The sequence below is a fragment of the Oncorhynchus masou genome, chromosome 16 (assembly GCF_036934945.1).
Source record: "Oncorhynchus masou masou isolate Uvic2021 chromosome 16, UVic_Omas_1.1, whole genome shotgun sequence".
Taxonomy (NCBI): Eukaryota; Metazoa; Chordata; class Actinopteri; order Salmoniformes; family Salmonidae; genus Oncorhynchus; species Oncorhynchus masou.
The window spans coordinates 537,774-558,249 of record NC_088227.1 but is presented as its reverse complement, the minus strand read 5'-3'; the positions used below and the strand labels follow the sequence as shown (position 1 = coordinate 558,249).

The 20,476-nt window shown below is 40.4% G+C and overlaps 1 protein-coding gene across 1 annotated transcript in view; it reads left to right on the top strand.

Annotated features, from left to right (window-relative positions):
• The window catches only part of ptger3 (prostaglandin E receptor 3 (subtype EP3)), a 30,510-nt gene extending 10,840 nt beyond the window's left edge, over nt 1–19,670 (top strand). Inside the window, exons 3-4 of the mRNA XM_064990356.1 lie at nt 3,543–4,372; nt 19,256–19,670. Coding sequence (XP_064846428.1) covers nt 3,543–4,372; nt 19,256–19,558 — 1,133 coding nt within the window. The 3' untranslated portion in view covers nt 19,559–19,670. The remainder of the gene's footprint in view (nt 1–3,542; nt 4,373–19,255) is intronic.
• The last annotated feature ends 806 nt before the right edge of the window (nt 19,671–20,476 follow it).

Below are 20,476 nucleotides of genomic sequence, written 5' to 3'. Positions count from 1 at the left end.
AGGAGGAATATCGGTCTGGGGCTGTTTTTCATGGTTCGAAACTTGCCTGACCTGCACAGAGCCCTGACCTCAACCCCCTCAAAATCCTTTAGGATGAATTGGAATGCTGACTGCGAGTCAGGCCTTATTGCCTAACATCAGTGCCGGACATCACTAATGCACTTGTCGCTGAATAGAAGCAAGTCCCAACATCTAGTGGAAAGCCTTCCCAGAAGAGAGGAGGCTACTATAGCAGCAAAGGGGGGACACAATCTATGTTAATTCCCACGATTTTGTAATGAGATGTTCGACGAGCAGGTGTCCATATACTTTGTCATGTAGTGTACACACAGTGCACAAACCATTAGGAACACCTTCCTAATATTGAGTTGCACCTCCTTTTGCCCCCAGAACAGCCTCAATTCGTCGGTACATGGACTCCACATGGTGTCAAGCATTCCACATAAATGCCCATGTTGACTCCAATGCTTCACACCGTTGTCAATTTGGCTGTATGTCTTTTGGGTGGTGGCCCATGCTTGATATACACAGGAAACTGTTTAGCATGAAAAAGTGAAAAACCCAGCGGCGTTTCATTTCTTGACTCACTCAAGCCGGTATGCCTGGCACCTACTACCATACCCAGTTCAAAGGCACTTCAATATTTTGTTTTGCCCATTGACCATCTGAATGGCAATCTATGTCCCAAGGCTTAAAAATGCTTCTTTAACCTGTCTCCTCCCCTTCATCTACACTGATTTGAAGTGGATTTAACAAGTGGCATCAATAAGGGATCATAGCTTTCACTTGGTCAGTCTCATGGAAGAAAGCAGATATTCCTAATGTTTTTTACACGGTGTATGTCATATAGTTTCAAGCATGCTACTCAACTTTGGTAAGAGTTTACCTTTTGAAATTACTTAATTTCTTTCTATTGTGCGAGCTAAAATCTTTTTGCTTCGTTTCTCTTTTGTTATGACAAAAAAATGGCTATTGGACCTTTAAATACAGGTCACTTCTACAAACAAAGCACCTTATGGTTTAATCATGTTTGATTGCTGTTCTCAGTCTTGTCTGTAGGTGGCACTTGGTACTTTTAAACTACTACATTAAATTAACTAGCTCCGGAACAGAGCAAATGGAATGGCATCAAACACCTGGAAACCATGTGTTTGAAATCATTCCAATGATTCACTCACTACCACGATCCCATTCTCCCCTATTAAAGTGCCAATAACCTCCTGTGTCAGGAGGCTATTGTCACATTGTATAAATGATTGGAGACAGGCGCAGGAATATGTAAAAGGGGTTTTAGTACTTCACCCAAAAATATATGCCATGAAAAGGCACGGGGACGAAGCCCAAAACAAACATGTATAGAAAAACACACGGACGAAACCCAAACAAAAGAGCTAGGTTAAACCTCTAATAAATACACAAGACAAGACCTATAATAACAGGTACACTATATACCCAGCATGAAAGCCAAACCAACAAAGCTCAGGCCCTCACAAGGCCAACAGACATGGGAACAACAACCAACAAGACAATGGTGAACAGAGGGCACATATAGAATTACTAATCAGGGGAATTGGAACCAGGTGTGCGCAATGAAACAGTTCAGCTGGTGACATAAACCTCAGGAGCTCATGTATGGAATGAGCAGCAGTACCTAGCGGGGAATCCGTGACAACTATGTAGAAATCTTGTGATGATGGGATAGGTCTATCAACCAAGTGCATAGTGAGGAAGAATGATACACTCATGTTATGTTTATGTGTGACAAGAATATTCTAAAGCTATTTCCAGTTCAGCAAATGGCTTGCCTGGCTACCGGGACACTCCTAGTTCAGGCCAAATGCTATTCTGTGCCCAATGGAAGTTAATGCCTCGATCATACCTACAGTGTTGTTGCGTTTTGGTACACCAGAAGTACAATGCATTCATTTCCAATGGAACACTGCGCTTGACTTGCAGCATTGCAGAGGAAGTTGCAGTGAGTTCTGTGTGGTGCATACATTGGATAAATCTAAAGTATACATCAAATTGTATGCATAGACGGCTTGACAGAAATGGTAACAGAAGGTGAATGTTGAAATTTTGTTGCACACATATCAAGATGATGCTGTGTACCATTTTGCACAATGACGTTGTAGGTGTGTGCAAGGCACAAGCCTGGTTCACATTACCCATAAGCACTCCTTTACATTGCGCCAGATGTCATGCATTTCAATGGGGACATCCACAACTGAGTGGAAACGCCCCCTTGCTGTTGAAGGCTCTGTGGCAAGATGGACATCACTTTGAACATTTTAAAACTTTGCAGTCTCTTCAGTCTTGTTGAAAAACAGTAAGTTACCAAAACATAGAAGATGGAAAATGTGTGATTTTCAGTGATGGCTTAACTAGCCACTTCTAAACAATTTCCTATTCCTATAAGTGAGTACTATTATAATAGCAATGTTAAATGATACACATTGCCTGTAAAGCCAATTATACTTTCACAATTGCCTCCCATTTAAGTTTAAGATGGTGAGGCTTTACAAACACTACACTTCTCTGTTCAGTAGCAGGGCAAGATTCCTTGAAGATGACATACAGCATAATGAAATACCTCTCGATTTAAAGGGTAATTAGTAATGTATGTAGTGAATGACAAAGCAGCAGAATACTTTAGTTTGAGTCTTCAGGCTAGCAAATGGCATTGAATTAAAAGTAAACTACAATGTGAAGGATATAGGCTTGACTTGTGATAATTAGGCTAGTAGGCCTACATTTTCTTAAATGCAACAACTAGGCTTTTCCCATGGCTCTGAATAGTCCTAGGTCAGTGATTCCCAACCATGTGGTTTAGGGAGCTTCCAATGGGTCCCTGAAAAAGCTGTGATAAAACTAAGATTGAATAAAGCAGCAGCAAGGCCAAAATGTCTCATTTAAAAAAGCTTTTCAGTGGAACTCAGAATGGATCAGAACCCCTAGTTCAGGTAAGATCAATCATAGCTATGGCAAAGCGGCAGGGTAGCCTAGTGGTTAGAGCGTTGGACTAGTAATCGAAAAGGTTGCAAGTTCGAATCCCCGAGCTGACAAGGTACAAATCTGTCGTTCTGCCCCTGAACAGGCAGTTAACCCACTGTTCCTAGGCCGTCATTGAAAATAAGAATTTGTTCTTAACTAACTTGCCTAGTTAAATAAAGGTTAAAAAAAAGCCATTTATAATAGCCTAGGCCAATATTCAATGTAAGGCAGAACTGCCTACTAGTTATAGGCCTATGCTAAAACATGTACAATGTAATAATAGCAGAAAAGTGAACATACACTTCATACTATGCCCTTGTCCAGCTGCCAAAATTAGCTTCCTGGAGCAATTGGTGTAGAAAGTTATACCTGACGAATTTTGAAATTGTGCATATGCTCTTGCAGGTAGTCCCACCTCCCGTGCTTTAAAAAGTGTGACGCGTTTTTACGCACAGTAGCTTTGCAGCAACACTTGGAGGGTGCTGGGCGTGTACAGTGGATTTAGCCTGTATGTATCCTCACATAGAGGATGATTTCCGACAACTGAGACTCTTTGGATACCAGGTGCAACACGTCTCCTGGAGAGATGTTGGAATCCAACAAGTCTTTGCGTGAGAGCAATGTCACCAAAAGTGGCAGCTGTGGATCCGTGTCAGTTGTTTTCCCCATTACTATGATGGTAACGGGAATGGTGGGCAATTCTCTCGCTCTTATGCTGGTTTATAGCTCGTACAGAAAAAAAGAAAATAACAGGAAAAAGTCTTTCCTACTCTGCATCGGGTCGCTGGCATTGACAGATCTGTTTGGACAGCTTCTCACCAGCCCGATAGTTATATCGGTTTACAGAGCCGATTTGAAATGGGACCGCATAGACTCATCGGGGAGTCTGTGTGCTTTCTTTGGAGTGTGTATGACAACTTTTGGCTTGTGTTCTCTATTCTTTGCCAGCGCAATGGCAATTGAGAGGGCATTGGCGATTACAAGTCCTCATTGGTACTCCAATCACATGAAGACAAGTGTGACAAAGCAAATTCTGGCAGTTATATTGTGTCTTGTTCTTTTTTTCTCGCTGTTGCCGGTCGCAGGAGTTGGGCACTATACGCTGCAATGGCCAGGCACTTGGTGCTTCATAAGCACTGGAGACAGAGAGGTCCCGGGCAACATGTTTTTCTCCATCACTTTCGCTGTTCTTGGGATATTCTCACTTCTTGTGACTTTCTCCTGCAACGTCGTCACAATTCGTGGATTAGTTATTCGTTGCAAAACGAAATCGGGCACATCTCACTCATCCAAGCAGTGGGAACGATTAACCACGGAGACAGTCATTCAACTATTGGGAATCATGTGTGTACTGCTTATATGCTGGGTTCCTTTACTGGTAAGTTCTAGTGGTTTTCCTATACTGGTAAATTCTGGTGGTTTTCCTCTTGTTTTATAGCATTTGGTAATGTGGTGTAGAACTCTCTAAAATACTAAAATCATATTTAACACGGCACGCCTATACGACAAATAATTCACAGAACGCACATTTTACTTAAAGTTTCAAAGGAAGGGTCTCATTTAACAACCTTATTGACACACAGCTGATTGGTTTAGCCATCTTGAGGTGATTAGTTAACGTTCTTGAGTGCTTGATGTCACACATATGCTCTACAAAGCAATCTGTTTAGCTAGCTCACACCGCCCACGAGTTAACAACGACTGAACAACTTGGGAAACAGCTTCAGTTTGATCACCAAATCAGTTGGGGAAAGAAATAGGGCTGTGACGATTATGGCATTTTGTGTAACGAATAATTGTCATGCAAATGTACACGATTATTGTCATAAGGCTTTTTCTTCTAATGCATCATAATGCACGTTTGAAAATTAGTTTTGGAAATGAAGCTTCTCCTCCCAACAGTGCCATTCTGCTCATAAAACTGAAAAAAAGCTATTATCTTCTTAAATAAAGTTGAATCTTCCCTTCTCCTAATATATATATATTAAGAAGATTATGATGATTTTTTTACTGTTTACTGTTATTGTCCATAATTGTTGAAACAAATGAAAACCTCATCGGCTAGCTACCAATCTATTTTATTTTCACTGATCATTAAAAAAATGAGCCCACTAATTGTTATTTTGACCTTTCCACAAATGGTCTGGTATGTGTTGTTTGATATCAGCAAGTTAATCCAAATGTATCAAAGAATAGGTGTGTGTCCACAATAAGTTAGTGTCTATTGCCTGGCCGGTGGTCTAGCCAGCTACATTTCAGTAATTAGCTATTCTCCTAAATGTGGTGGTCAGTGTAAAACTAAGTGGAAAAGTTAGTTATTGTTTCCGTGGTGTAATTATATCTAACCAGTTGGCTAATGTAGCCTGTGAGCCCATGAGCTCCCAAGTCTAGGTAGCTGTGTCATTTGGTGTCCACGATTAGCTATCCAGCTACTTTTGACTAACCCCATTCCGTACAAATTTGGACAACCACTAAAACTAATGGGACTGTGTGGGCATCAGTCTGTGCAGAGAACCACGTTTCTATTCAGGCTTCGATTGATATGGTAATTGCCCAATAGTATTGCAGAAAAGTTGGGAAAAAACTGCCCCCCCCCCCCCCACACACACACACACACACACGGCTTATAGGTTTCACTCTGCATTTTTAAAAAGACCCAACAGAGCTCATTGCCTTCTTCAATCATGCAGAAACAGGCAGCATGAAGGTCTCATCATTGATTTTACTGGAAAGGGAAGAAATCGTGCTTTACAATGGTATTCATATTACAGTTGACCTGGAAGTATTACGTTTTTGGTGTGTTAAAATAAGGTCATTGTATTGTACATTACAGCGCGATGTACGAAAGTGTGTTAGCTAACTATAGTTGGCTACTGCATGGCCATTATAAGCCAGCATGCTAAATAGCCGGCTACATTTCAGTCAGTACCTATCCTTCAAAATGGTCACTGGATAAAGTTGAACATATGAGTTGAACATATAGTACCAGTCAAAAGTTTGGACACACCTACTAATTCAAAGGTTTTTCTTTATTTTTACTATTTTCTACATTGTAGAATAATAGTGAAGACGTCAACTATGAAATAAAATCAAATGGAATCATGTAGTAACCAAAAAAGGTGTTAAATAAATCAAAATATATTTTATATTTGAGGTTGTTCAAAGTTGCCACCCTTTCCCTTGATGAAAGCTTTGCACTCTCTTGTCATTCTCTCAACCAGCTACATGAGCTAGTCACCTGGAATGAATTTCAATTCACAGGTGGGCCTTGTTAAAAGTTAATTTGTGGAATTTCTTTCCTTCTTAATGCGTTTGAGCCAATCAGTTGTGTTGTGACAAGGTAGGGGGGTGTACAGACACTATTCCTATTTGGTAAAATACCAAGTCCATATTATGGTAAGAACAGCTCAAATAAGCAAAGAGAAACAACAGTCCATCATTACTTTTAGGGATGCACAATATATGGGAGAACTTATCGGAATCCGACGATAAAAGCTAAACATTTTCATGACCAAGCTACTTTGATGCTAGGTGTTCATAATGTTTTGTCTAGTGATCGATAAATTTACACAAACGCTTGGATTGGTTTCGCTGTAAAGCATATTTTCAAAATCTGACACGACAGGTGGATAAACAAAATGCTAAACTGTGTTTTGCTATATTGCTACTTGTGATTTCATGAATATAAATATTTTTTGTAATATTATTCGAATGCGGCGCTCTGCAATTCATCGGTTGTTGATGACAATTATTCCGCTAACGGGATAGGTAGCGTCAAGAAGTTAACAAGTGCAGCATCTCACTGTCTCTTCTCTGTAAACCCAATGTTGAATTATGTCCCAATTGTGTGACAACACGTGCACAGAGGTTATCCACCTATCACAACCCTAGACAGCCTTTCACTAATTGTAACCACGGCAGAGAAGTGTAACGGCGGTAAGTATTCTACCAAAATGGAAAGTGAGGAAGACAGCTCAGCCTCTCGTGAGGATGAAATCATCACCAAAATGTAAAGTGAGGAAGCCAGCTCAGCCTCTCATGAGAATGAAATCATCACCAAAAAGGGCAGCAATGTTTTTTCAGAAATATGGAAGTGATTCGGGTTTAAGAGGTCTGATGTTCAGCAAACTAATGTCCTGTGCAAAATGTGTCGAAAGACAGTTGCTTCAAAAGGCAGCAGGACAACTAACCTCTTCCATCACCTGCAACTGAAACACGAGGTGGAATGGGAGGAATGCGTGAGACTACGCAATGCCGATTCCAGACGCTCGATTCCCAAAACGTCTGCTAAAAGACCAACTATCCTTTTCAAACTTAATCCCTTACAACAAGAAAAGTTTGAGGTGGAAGGAAATAACGGATTCAGTGACCTATTACATAGCGAAAGATATGGTTCCAATCTGTACAGTAGAAAAGCCAGGCTTTAACGTGTTCACGCTACACGTTCCCCAAGGGCACCCTCCCCACCCCCACAACTAAAAAAGTGGCGCACAGAATGCAAAAATATTCTTAGAAATATTTAACCTCCACACATTAACAAGTCCAATAGCTCAAATGAAAGATAAACACCTTGTTCATCTACCCAGTGAGTCAGATCTTTTACGGCGAAAACATAGCACATATGTATGTCAAACCACCACAAAGACACAGACGATATGTAGCCATTTTGTCGAACAAAAGATGCAATCACAAACGCAGGATTAAAAGAAAAATAATTCACTAACCTTTTGAAAATCTTCATCAGATGACAGTAATAGGACATGTTACACAGTACATTTGTTTTTTTCAATAATATGCAATTTATATCCTTAAATCTCCGTTTACATTGACGCCATGTTCAGAAAATGCTAAAAAATGTCCGGAGAAATTATAGATAACTCCGCCAGATAACGCCAGATAACAGCAATACACATCATAAACTTTGACTAAATATACATGTTCTACATATAGTTAGAAAGATACACTGCTTCTTAATGCAATCTCTTTGTCACATTTATTTTTAACGTTATTTTTAACGTTACAGAAATCGTTAACTATTCAATAATCTGAGACGGCGCTCAATATAAGCAATATTTCTCCGCTATGTTGGAGTCAACAGAAACACAAAATTACAACATTAATATTCCCTTCCCTTTGATGGTCTTCGATCAGAATGAAGCGGAAGGAGTCATACTTACCCAAAACAGCGTTTGGTTTCAAGTCGTGTGTCTTTGTGTTAGCAAATGCGACAAGTTCCAGCTGAAATGCATCCAAAATTACTTCTGGTCCCGAACAGTTGCGCATCAAAACTTCAATATTACATATTATATGTCGACTAAACTGGTCAAACTAAGTGCAGAATCAAGCTTTAGGATGTTATTAACGTACAAAACAATTCTCAAATCGACCGGACAAACTGTATTCTTCTCGTGCATGTTGGAACAAAGGGAGCTCTGTGCGCAACGCGCGCCTGAAAATGCATGTATTTTCTCGCGACACCCAGTAATTTGCCTGCCAAAGGGTCAAAGCTCGCGGGATTTGCACAATTAAACGCTCTCCTGATAGAAAATATGTCGCGGAAGACATAGAAACTGATCCCAGATCCATAGCTGGTTGGGAAGGGTGGGGGCGATGACGTCAAAGTTGGCCCAACTTTCCTGATGAGAAAACTAGTTTGGGAGATTGGCTGCCCTGTGAGTTCTGCTATACATACAGACATAATTCAAACGGTTTTAGAAGCTTTAGAGTGTTTTCTATTCAATAATTATTATTATATGCATATATTAGCAATTTTGGACGGATTTCTTTTCAGTTTACTATGGGCACGCAATTCATCCAAAGGGGGCAGTATTGTCCCAAGCCTTAACAGGTTTTAACCTCTCTGGGATATGTCACCTGGCCAAAAGCCAGGGAAAATGCAGAGAAATTAAAGCTACACTTGTTCTAAATCCAGAGGCGAAAGCAAATGATGCTATTATCTGAGGATAGCACCTCCGTAAACAAATAGAAAAAACATATTTCAACCCTTCAGGCGCGACACAAAACGCAGATATAAAAATATAATCCATGCCTTACCTTTGACGAGCTTCTTTTGTTGGCACTCCAATATGTCCCATAAACACCACAAATGGTCCTTTTGTTCGATTAATTCCGTCGATTATATATCCAAAATGTCAATTTATTTGGCGCTTTTGATCCAGAAAAACACCGGTTCCAACTTGCGCAACGTGACTACAAAATATCTCAAAAGTTACCTGTAAACTTTGCCAAAACATTTCAAACTACTGTTGTAATACAACTTTAGGTATTTTTTAATGTAAATAATCGATTGAAGAAGGGATAATCTGTGTTCAATACAGGAGGAAAACAAACTGTAGCTAGCTTTCTGGTCATCTAACAGTACACTTCAAGTGACCCTCGTTCAAGATGGCCGCACTTCTTCATTACACAAAGGAATAACCTCAACCAATTTCTAAAGATTGTTGACATCCAGTGGAAGCGATAGGAACTGCAAGAAGGTCCCTTAGAAATCTGGATTCCCAATGAAAACACATTGAAAAGAGAGTGAGAATCTTTTATTTTCTATCAAATCTACTAATAATATGCATATATTACCTTCTGGGGATGAGTAGCAGGCAGTTAAATTTGGGCATGCATTTCATCCGGACGTGAAAATACTGCCCCCTGTCACCAAGAAGTTAAGAAGCTGCTAGGTACAGTTGACCACAAATATCAGTTGCCAAGCCACAAGTATTTCACTGAAGAAACCCTGCCAAAATGTCTGCCTCCAGACGTCTTACTTCCCCGATGATCATACGGGTGAAGTAATAGCCCAAGGTCTCAAATACTCTCTGGCATCGTGGAAAATGAGCCAAGACCGACAGGTGTGCATGACAACTGACAGCGGGAGCAACATGATAAAAGCGTTGCGCTTGAACAACTGGATCCGCCTGCCTTGGGCACAGGCTTGACCTTGGTAAGTGTGACATTGGATAATTAAAGTGCATTCGAAAAATATATGTTCAGGCCAGCTGTAGGCTAATGTGTTAGTAGTTGTGTCATTCTGCCAATCTAACCACAGGCTGTTTTAATTATAACAACATTATCTAAATTAATACATTTTCAATCAAAATGATTATATAAATTACATATTCAAACAGCTAGTGGTCAAACATTCCTAAACAATAGAATAGACATGGAGAGACTTGTTTCTAGCACAGACTGAGCTCAGTCTACACACTCACCAGCTCATCACAGAGTCCCCAACCAGGTGGGGTTCAAGACAGAAGATGATAGAATGAATCCTGGAACAAGAAAAGGCCATAGCCCGTGTCTGGATTCAGAGAAGAAAAGCATGCACCTGGTGTCCAACTATCAGGAAATTGATGTGTTGGAGTCAGTGAACAAACCATGGGCCCACTACAGGAATTCACTGACACGCTGTCCGGGAAGAACTACAGTGGGGCAAAAAAAGTATTTTGTCAGCCACCAATTGTGCAAGTTCTCCCACTTAAAAAGATGAGAGAGGCCTGTAATTTTCATCATAGGAACACTTCAACTATGACAGACAAAATAAGGGCGAAAAATCCAGAAAATCACATTGCAGGATATTTTATCAATTTATTTGCAGATTATGGTGGAAAATAAGTATTTGGTCACCTACAAACAAGCAAGATTTCTCACAGACCTGTAACTTCTTCTTTAAGAGGCTCCTCTGTCCTCCACTCGTTACCTGTATTAATGGCACCTGTTTGAACTTGTTATCAGTATAAAAGAAACCTGTCCACAACCTCAGTCACCTTCCAAACTCCACTATGGCCAAGACCAAAGAGCTGTCAAAGGACACCAGAAACAAAATGGTAGACCTGCACCAGGCTGGGAAGACTGAATCTGCAATGGGTAAGCAGCTTGGTTTGAACCAACAATGCTGTTAAAAAAATGAATAAGAACAAGAAAGTAAAGGAACAAGTAATTAAAGAGCAGCAATAAAATAACTATAGCGAGACCATATACAGGGGGTATCGGTACAGAGTCAATGTGCGGGGACACTGGTCAATCGAGGTAATTAATAACTATTAATAATAGTTATTAAAGTGACTATGCATAGATAATAACAGAGAGTAGCGCAAAAGGGCTGGAGGTGGGGCAATGCAAATAGTCTGGGTAGCCATTTGATTAGATGTTCAGGAGTCTGTTTAGAAGCCTCATGGACCTAGATTTGGCGCTCTGGTACTGCTTGTCGTGCGGTAGCAGAGAGAACAGTCTATAACTTGGGGGGCTGGAGTCTTTGACCATTTTTGGCGCCTTCCTCTGACACCACCTGGTATAGAGGTCCTGGATGAGAGAAAGCTTGGCCCCAGTGATGTACTGGACCGTACGCACTACCTTCTGTAGTGCCTTGCAGTCGGAGGCTGAGCAGTTGCCATACCAGGCAGTGATATAACCACCATCCAGATGCTCTTGATGGTGCAGCTGTAGAACCTTTTGAGGATCTGAGGACCCATGCCAAATCTTTTCAGTCTCCTGAGGGGGAATAGGTTTTGTCATGCCCTCTTCACAACTTTTCTTGGTGTGCTTGAACCATGTTAGTTTGTTGGTGATGTGGAAACCACATAATTCCACCACTCTTCTGCTTGAGGAAACCATGAACAAGGTCTAGCGAACCTACCTGTTCCAAGTGTAAAAAGCATCTACTTTTAATTTCATCCTCCGAATGTTGGTCATGATGAGAGATGGAATGTGGAAGATTAATGTCTATTTTGTGAGGTCAATAAAAGTTGTATGAAGATGTTATAATGAAAACATTGTAACTTGAAGAGTTTTCATACAGTGTATATCATGTTCACATACTTTACGTTGTGTGGAAAATATCCAGGATAAAGACAATGTTTTTGTGACGATAAGATTGTGATTTTAGTTATCTAACGAGATCATAGTAAAATGTGATACCTTGCTCTAGCTACACCCCAGGGAACGCCCCCTTTCTATCTGACGGTATAAAGCATTTGAGGTAATAATTAACATATCAGATTAGAATGACCACGAGCTGCAGCTGAGGTGTAAGATTAGTCGTGACCCCGTAAACGCAATACGAGGTTGAAGAAGACAAAGTAACCTCTTAACAATCAATGCTACGGTTGAGTAGCTGTTCTAAATACTGTATCTAAGAAGATGAATTTAAGCAGGACTATAAAGTTATTCTCTTCAAATAAATGTTTGTCGAAATGGCTTTCATCACTACTCTGGGATCAGCGACATTACTGATTAGCCGTCCTCAGGAGATCACTCTTCCAGTGGAAGTAAACAGAAAACTAAGGACAGTGTGACATCTTGTGGACAATCAGAGACTCATGAAGGAGAAGGTCATCCAAAGACCAAGCCTCCGTTGAAACCTTATCCCCAAGCGAAACCCAGCAACAGAGATACCTGACGAAGATCTCCAACACAATTATACATTCATTACTTCTTACCAAAGTGACAGTTCGGGGCAAGGTATTAGGGCTAAACTAAGCGTAGTTCACAAATGTATCTAAGTGTTGCTTCACTATCTCTCTCACTCTCTCTCTTTTTAAATCTCCATCTTGTGTAACACGTGTTTTATGTTGGTTAGCTAGGGACCTGTTGTCATGGTATTAAGTTTCTAATCAATAACGTATATGTGTATATTATGTTATCATTTAGCTTGTTAATAAATAAATAATCAAATCAATTTGTGTGGTACGGAATGATCAGTGAGACTCGGGTTTGTGCAGATTGCGCTACGATGGTCACAATAGGACTGCTATGAGGAAATAATAATTGATGACCTGTATGATATCTATATATTCTTGAGTTAATTCGGGAAATGGTAACCAATTAAGCAAACTTTTATTGTGGTGCCCCAAATTCTTAATGAGTTAATTGTTACATGATTCATTTCATAGAGTAATAATTAAACGTAGAAGGTAATTATTAGAAGGTAATTATTCGATAAATAGTAGTCATCACATTTGTCGTGACTTGACTGTCATTAATGCGATGAATTAACTGTTTAATTGATTACGTGATTAAATGAATCATGTAGCAATTAACTGATCAGCAATCTTGGTGCACCACAGAAAAAGTTTGTTTAATGAGTTACCGTTTCCCGAATTAACTTCTTGGAACTCTAGTTACACAAATCTGATTCAAAACAGGGCGCAATTTCATTTTTGGATGAAAAACGTTCCCGTTTTAAACAAGATATTTTGTCACAAAAAGATGCTCGACTATGCATATAATTGCTACTGTTCGAAAGAAAACACTCTGACGTGTCCAGAAATACAAAGATCTTCTCTGTGCGTGCCCTTTAACGTGAGCTTCAGGCAAAACCAAGATGAGATGGCATCCAGGAAATGACAAGGATTTTTGAGGCTCTGTTTGTCATGATCTCCTTATATGGCTGTGAACGCAAGAGGAATGAATCAACCCTCTCTGTCATTTTTCCCCAAGGTGTCTGCAGCATTGTGACGTATTTGTAGGCAGATCATTGGAAGATTGACCATAAGAGACCACATTTACCACGTGTCCGCCCGGTGTCCTGCGCCGAAATTGGTGCGCAAAAGTCACCTGCCAGTATTTTTCCAAGGAATAGTGTTCCAAAACTTTTTTGAATTGTGACAGAGAGAGAAAGCAAGCTTCCTAACGAACTGCATGTCAATGAAGAGATATGTGAAAAAACACCTTGAGGACTGATTCCAAACAACGTTTGCCATGTTTCGGTCGATATTATGTAGTTAATCCTGGGAAAAGTTTTACGTTGTAGGTGACTGCATTTTCGGTTCGATTTCAGTAGCCAGGCGCAATGTAGAAAACGGAATCGCCTCAAATTTCCCCTACACACAGATGCTTTCAGGAAACACTGCGCATTTGGCATGTGACTGAGAGTCTCCTCATTGAAAACATCAGAAGCTCTTCAAAGGTAAATGATTTTATTTATTTGGTTATCTGGCTTTTGTGAAAATGTTGCGTGCTACATGCTACACAAAATGCTATGCTAGCTTTGCATATACTCTTACACAAATTAGTCCATTTCTATGGTTCAAAAGCATATTTTGAAAATCTGAGATGACAGTGTTGTTAAGAAAAGGCTAAGCTTGAGAGCAAACGCATTTTTAAAATTTTATTTGCGATTTTCAGAAATCGTTAACGTTGCGTTATGCTAATGAGCCTGAGGCTTTAGTCACGATCCCGGATCCGGGATGGGGAGTTTCAAGAGGTTAAGTGGCATTGTTTAAAGTGGCTAGTGATACATTTTTACATCGATTTCCATAAATTTCCATTGTTAAAGTGGCTGGAGTTGTGTCAGTATGTTGGCAGCAGCCACTCAATGTTAGTGGTGGCTGTTTACCAGTCTGATGGCCTTGAGATAGAAGCTGTTTTTCAGTCTCTCAGTCCCTGCTTTGATGCTCCTGTACTGACCTAGCCTTCTGGATGATTGCGGGGTGAACAGGCAGTGGCTCGGGTGGTTGTTGTCCTTGATGATCTTTATGGCCTTCCTGTGACATCGGGTGGTGTAGGTGTCCTGGACGGCAGGTAGTTTGCCCCCGGTGATGCGTTGTGCAGACCTCACTTCCCTCTGGAGAGCCTTACGGTTGTGGGCGGAGCAGTTGCCGTACCAGGCGGTGATACATCCCAAAAGGATGCTCTCGATTGTGCATCTGTAGAAGTTTGTGAGTGCTTTTGGTGACAAGCCGAATTTCTTCAGCCTCCTGAGGTTGAAGAGGTGCTGCTGCGCCTTCTTCACAACGCTGTCTGTGTGGGTGGACCAATTCAGTTTGTCCGTGATGTGTACGCCGAGGAACTTAAAACTTACTACCCTCTCCACTACTGTCCCATCGATGTGGATAGGGGGGTTCTCCCTCTGCTGCTTCCTGAAGTATACAATCATCTCCTTTGTTTTGTTGACGTTGAGTGTGAGGTTATTTTCCTGACACCACACTCCGAGGGCCCTCACCTCCTCCATGTAGGCCGTCTCGTCGTTGTTGGTAATCAAGCAAACCACTGTAGTGTTGTTAGCAAACTTGAAGATTGAGTTGGAGGCGTGCATGGCCACGCAGTCGTGGGTGAACATGGAGTACAGTAGAGGGCTCAGAATGCACCCTTGTGGGGCCCCAGTGTTGAGGATCAGCGGGGTGGAGAGGTTGTTATCTACCATCACCACCTGGGGGCGGCCCATCAGGAAGTCCAGTACCCAGGTGCATTGGGCGGAGACCCAGGGTCTCGATCTTGATGACGAGTTTGGAGGGTACTATGGTGTTAAATGCTGAGCTGTAGTCGATGAACAGCATTCTCACATAGGTATTCCTCTTGTCCAGATGGACTTATTGGGGCGGAAAGCAAATTGGAGTGGGTCTAGGGTGTCAGGTAGGGTGGAGGTGATATGGTCCTTGACTAGTCTCACAAAGCAGTTTGTGATGACGGAAGTGAGTGCTATGGGGCAGTAGTCGTTTAGCTCAGTTATCTTAACTTTCTTGGGAACAGGAACAATGGTGGCCCTCTTGAAGCATGTGGGAACAGCAGACTGGGACAAGGATTGATTGAATATGTCCGTAAACACACCAGCCAGCTGGTCTGCGCATGCTCTGAGGACGAGGCTGGGGATGCCGTCTGGGCCTGCAGCCTTGCGAGGGTTAACACGTTTAAATGTTTCACTCACGTCGGCTGCAGTGAAGGAGAGCCCACAGGTTTTGGTAGCGGGTTGTGTTAGTGGTACTGTATTGTCCTCAAAGCGAGCAAACAAGTTATTTAGTCTGTCTGGGAGCAAGACATCCTGGTCTGCGACGGGGCTGGTTTTCTTTTTGTAATCCGTGATTGACTGTTGATCCTGCCACATACCTCTTGTGTCTGTCTGAGCCGTTGAATTGCGACTCTACTTAGTCTCTATACTGACACTTAGCTTGTTTGATTGCTTTGCGGAGGGAATAGCTACACTAACTGCCCCATTTCACAGGCCACACTCAACAGCCTGATCAACTCTATGCGAACGAGATGTTTCGCACAGCATGAGGCAAATGGTGGTCACACCAGATACTGACTGGTTTTCTGATCCATGCTCCTACCTTTCAGGAGGACAATAACCTAAAACATATGGCCAAATATACACTGGAGTTGCTTACCAAGACTACATTGAATGTTCCTGAGTGTCCTAGTTACAGTTTTGCCTTAAATCGGTTTGAAAATCTATGGCAAGACTTGAAAATGGCTGTCTTGCAATGATCAACAACCAACTTGATCAAGCTTGAAGAATTTTAAAGAATGTGCAAATATTGTACAATCTAGGTGTGCAAAGCTCTTAGAGGAGACTTACTCAGAAAGAGTCACAGCTGTAATTTGCTGCCAAAATAGTCGCTTCCAAAGTTGATTGTAACATGTATTGACTCGGGTGTGAATGCATATGTAAATACGATATTTCTGTATTTCATTTTTAATAAATGTGCAACAAATGATAAAAACATGTTTTTACTTGGTCATTATGGGGTATTGTGTATAGATAAGTGAGAAAATGAATCCATTTTGAATTCAGTCTGTAACAACAAAATGTGGAATAAGTCAAGGGGTATGAATACTTTCTGAAGGCACTATGTTTTTAATTTGGTTTATTTATAGGGGACAATGCACATTAATCAACATCAATATTACAATAATTCAACATCCATGTACGTCTGCCTGGGGTTATCCAAAAGCACATTTACACAGCCACTATACAAATACTCACTAAACAATACAAAATACAAATACATTACATCCAATAATATATAATTCTAACAACAACACTATCATTGTCACGGCAGATTTCCTCCTCTTCCTCTGAATAGGTGAAACAAGGATCGGACCAATATTCAGCGTGGTAGGTGTCCATGTTTTAATAGGGAAAACTGAACATGAACACAAATACAAAATGAACTGGCAATGAAACAGTCCCGTGTGGCACAGACACAGGAAACAATGACCTACAAAATACCCAAAGAACATGGCTGCCTAAATATTGTTCCCAATCAGAGACAACGATAAACACCTCCCTCTAAATGAGAACCAATCTAGGCAACCATAGACTTACATAAACACCTAGACTAGAGAACACCCCATAAACATACAAAACCCCTAGACCAGGGCAAACACATAAATTCCCCATGTCACACCCTGACCTAACCAAAATAATAAAGAAAACAAAGATAACTAAGGCCAGGGCGTGACAATCATGAACTGTAATTTTACATATGAGGAACCACAGAACTTGTGTACAGGTTTGGATAGATTTTAGCCATGTTTTCAATATCAATAAAAAAATCCCATAATCAGTGCAGCTTCTCAAGTCCATGGGCATTGCATTCCAGTATACTGTAGCTCTAACAGAGAAGGCCGATTGACCGATTGCACTGTGTCAAAAAGGGACAACGCAATTCCCTCTAATTCCCTCTGCCCTTGTTATCCCAGAGGTGCTTTCCTTGAGCATGATATGCCGGCATAGGGGTGGAGGGGCAAGACCATGCAAGATCTTAAAGACAAGGTTTTCATCTACATAATGCTTAAAGCTATTCAGACTAAAATAAGTTATGTTTGTAAATTATATGACAATGGTGGTAACTGTTTGGTTTGTTATCAAAAACCTTAAGTGTTTGTTTGTAGAGTGATTAAATTGGTTTCAGAATAGGAGCTGCTGCTTGTGACCAGTGTGTGAGGCAATATCTCAGATGTGAGAAGATCATAGCATATATAGTTTGGCGGCATCCAGACAAAGGAAAGGTTTTATAAACATAAAGTTGGATAATCCAAACTTGACCGTGTTAACCACCTTCTTCACATATTTCTTAAATGTCAAGTTGGAGTCCAAAATGACATGAAGATTCCTGAAATTAGACAACTTTTAGATTATCCCCATTAACATGAACAGCTCGTTGAGAATAATCAATGGATTTCTTAGAGAAGTACATACAAACAGTCTTGTCGATATTTAAATGCAGGCAAGAATTAGTCATCCATTTAGAAACATGTACCATATCTTCAGTTAACTTGTTAACAACTAGTTGTCTATTTTGTGGAGTGTACATACAGAACTGTATCATCTGCATACATCTGTGTTAACTTGTGGGAGATCATTTATATAGATGGTAATCAGAAGGGGGCCTAATATTGACCCTTGTGGGACCCCAATGTTATAGTAGAGTCCAACTGAGTGTCTCCCAAACAAACCCTTTGACTTCTGTTTGTCAGATAGGAATACATCCAACTAATGACTTCAGTGGACACATTAAGGGATGATAGTGTGGATAAGAGGACATCATGATTCACAGTTTCAAAGGCCGACTTCAACGATGTCCAGTTTAGATTTAATGCACTCCAGAAAATAGCATTGGCTGTTTCAGTAGAATGGTTTACATCCATGCATAAATATCAACCCTGTCCAGAGACCTGTTTTGGTAAATGCGTTGCACCATTAGATTAACTTTTTGGCGTACTCTATAATTTAACCTGTTTCTGTTTCTACAGTGCAATAAGGCCTAAGTGTAATTTTTATTTATACTGTGCCTTAACTGTATTTTGTACACACATCTAGATACTCAGCTTGTTTGTGCAATGACTTTCTTAGGGATAGGACAGGCTGTGGACAGGGCTAGATTACCCGGAACAGTATTATGACCAGTCTTAAATTGTTGGATAACAAAAGTAGGTTGTAATGATGATATTATACAGTTATTGACTATAAAACTGTGCTGTTTTCTGTCAAGTTATACAGCTTGTCATAAGGGGATGCCTGAGGCAGGTTGGATTAATTTGCAGTGGGCAGATGAGACACATTTTATTACCATGTGCAGCCACAACAAATCTCAATCAGTTAGTGATTGGATCATCTTAATCAGATGAAGGACAACCACATGTTAACCGCAGCTTCTGAGAGCTGATTAAAATCCATTGGACGCACCCTTGCGTTAATCTAAGTAACATAATCAAATAACAAAAAGTGAGCCCTGCATGACAAAACCAAACAATTACATAATGAAGGCAGGATCATCAGAAACATACACCATTTTTTAAATGAAATAACATTACCACATTCCCAATGCGTCCAACTGTTTTTTTTCTTCCTGTAAGTGAGGTGTGTAGAAGCTAAAAGCCGTTTTACCGAAATATGTAGTGACAGATGGAATTTCAAGAGTTTGTGACCAGGTATGGTATCTCATATCTATAAATTAGTAATGATGTTAAGTAAACTGAGACCCTCCAAGGTACTCTTGATTCAATTTTCACTGACTCTCTTCTTTAGGTGCTGATGTTAAGAATGATCTCGACACAGACGTCGTCACATCACTGCAAACCGGCAGAAGTGTCTTTCACTCCTAGTCAAGACATCCAGGTGGACTGTAACTTCTTTCTCACCGCCATTCGTCTGGCCTCTCTGAACCAGATCCTGGACCCTTGGGTTTACCTGCTTCTAAGGGAGATTATACTGCGCAAGTTCTGCCAGGTGGCCAATGCTGTGTCTAACTGCTCCATAGACGGACAAAAGGAGACTCAGACGGCCCTGGATGTTCTCAACAAGCAACCTTCTGACACTAACGGTCTGTAGAAACAGTAAATGTACCCGATCAAACTTAAGGATAACCTGACCTGATTACAATTGTTTTTATTCTATCACCCACAGTCCAAAAACAGTTATTGTGCAATAATGTTGTGCCACTAATGACAGAAATTACTTTGTTAGTGTGTTAATGGACCTGGCAATGCTCTCCATGTGCACTCATTTTTGTTTGGTTGCATATATTCTAGTGAGGCTCACAAAACCAGAATGTGAAAACGTGACCTCTGCAACCTTCACTTTGGACTGTTAAAGCCAATGAGTTCCAGGGGGATTTTTTTGCATGGTTGCTCAATAAACATTACAGCCCTACCAAACACAAACAGACATTCTCAATCAGAAGATACCATTTTGTTTTTCAACCAACACGTTAAAACAACAGATGACAACTGTTAAATGGAATATTGTTTTTGACTTTCTGGAATCACATTTGCATTTCATGTAACAAAGTTGATGTTAAATGTAATGATGGCTGGAATGTGTGACATTTTTAATTCAAATCAGTCTTCACTTTGTCATGTGTAATAGACTAGATTTGTAACCAAATTTAAAACAAAGGTGAACCTCTGAAGTGCAAAGCAAGTGTACTCGAAACTGGAATAGATTGCACAGTATTATATATGCTAATTGAAGAAGATTGCAAAATGTATTGATATATGGAAAAGGCATTGATATTTCTGTGTTGAACACTGAAATGTGTGTTTAACTCTGAATGTCCTGAAGATGCTACCTATTGGGGATATGCTGTCATATGTTCAGGGGGGTCCACAATTATTGACACCCTTGATAAAAAATGAGCAAAAAAAATTGTATAAAATAAATAGAATTTCTATATTATATGCAAAACAAATAGGAAATGTATATTATTTTATGCTAATATAATTGCTCTGATAAAGATTTTGTTTAACT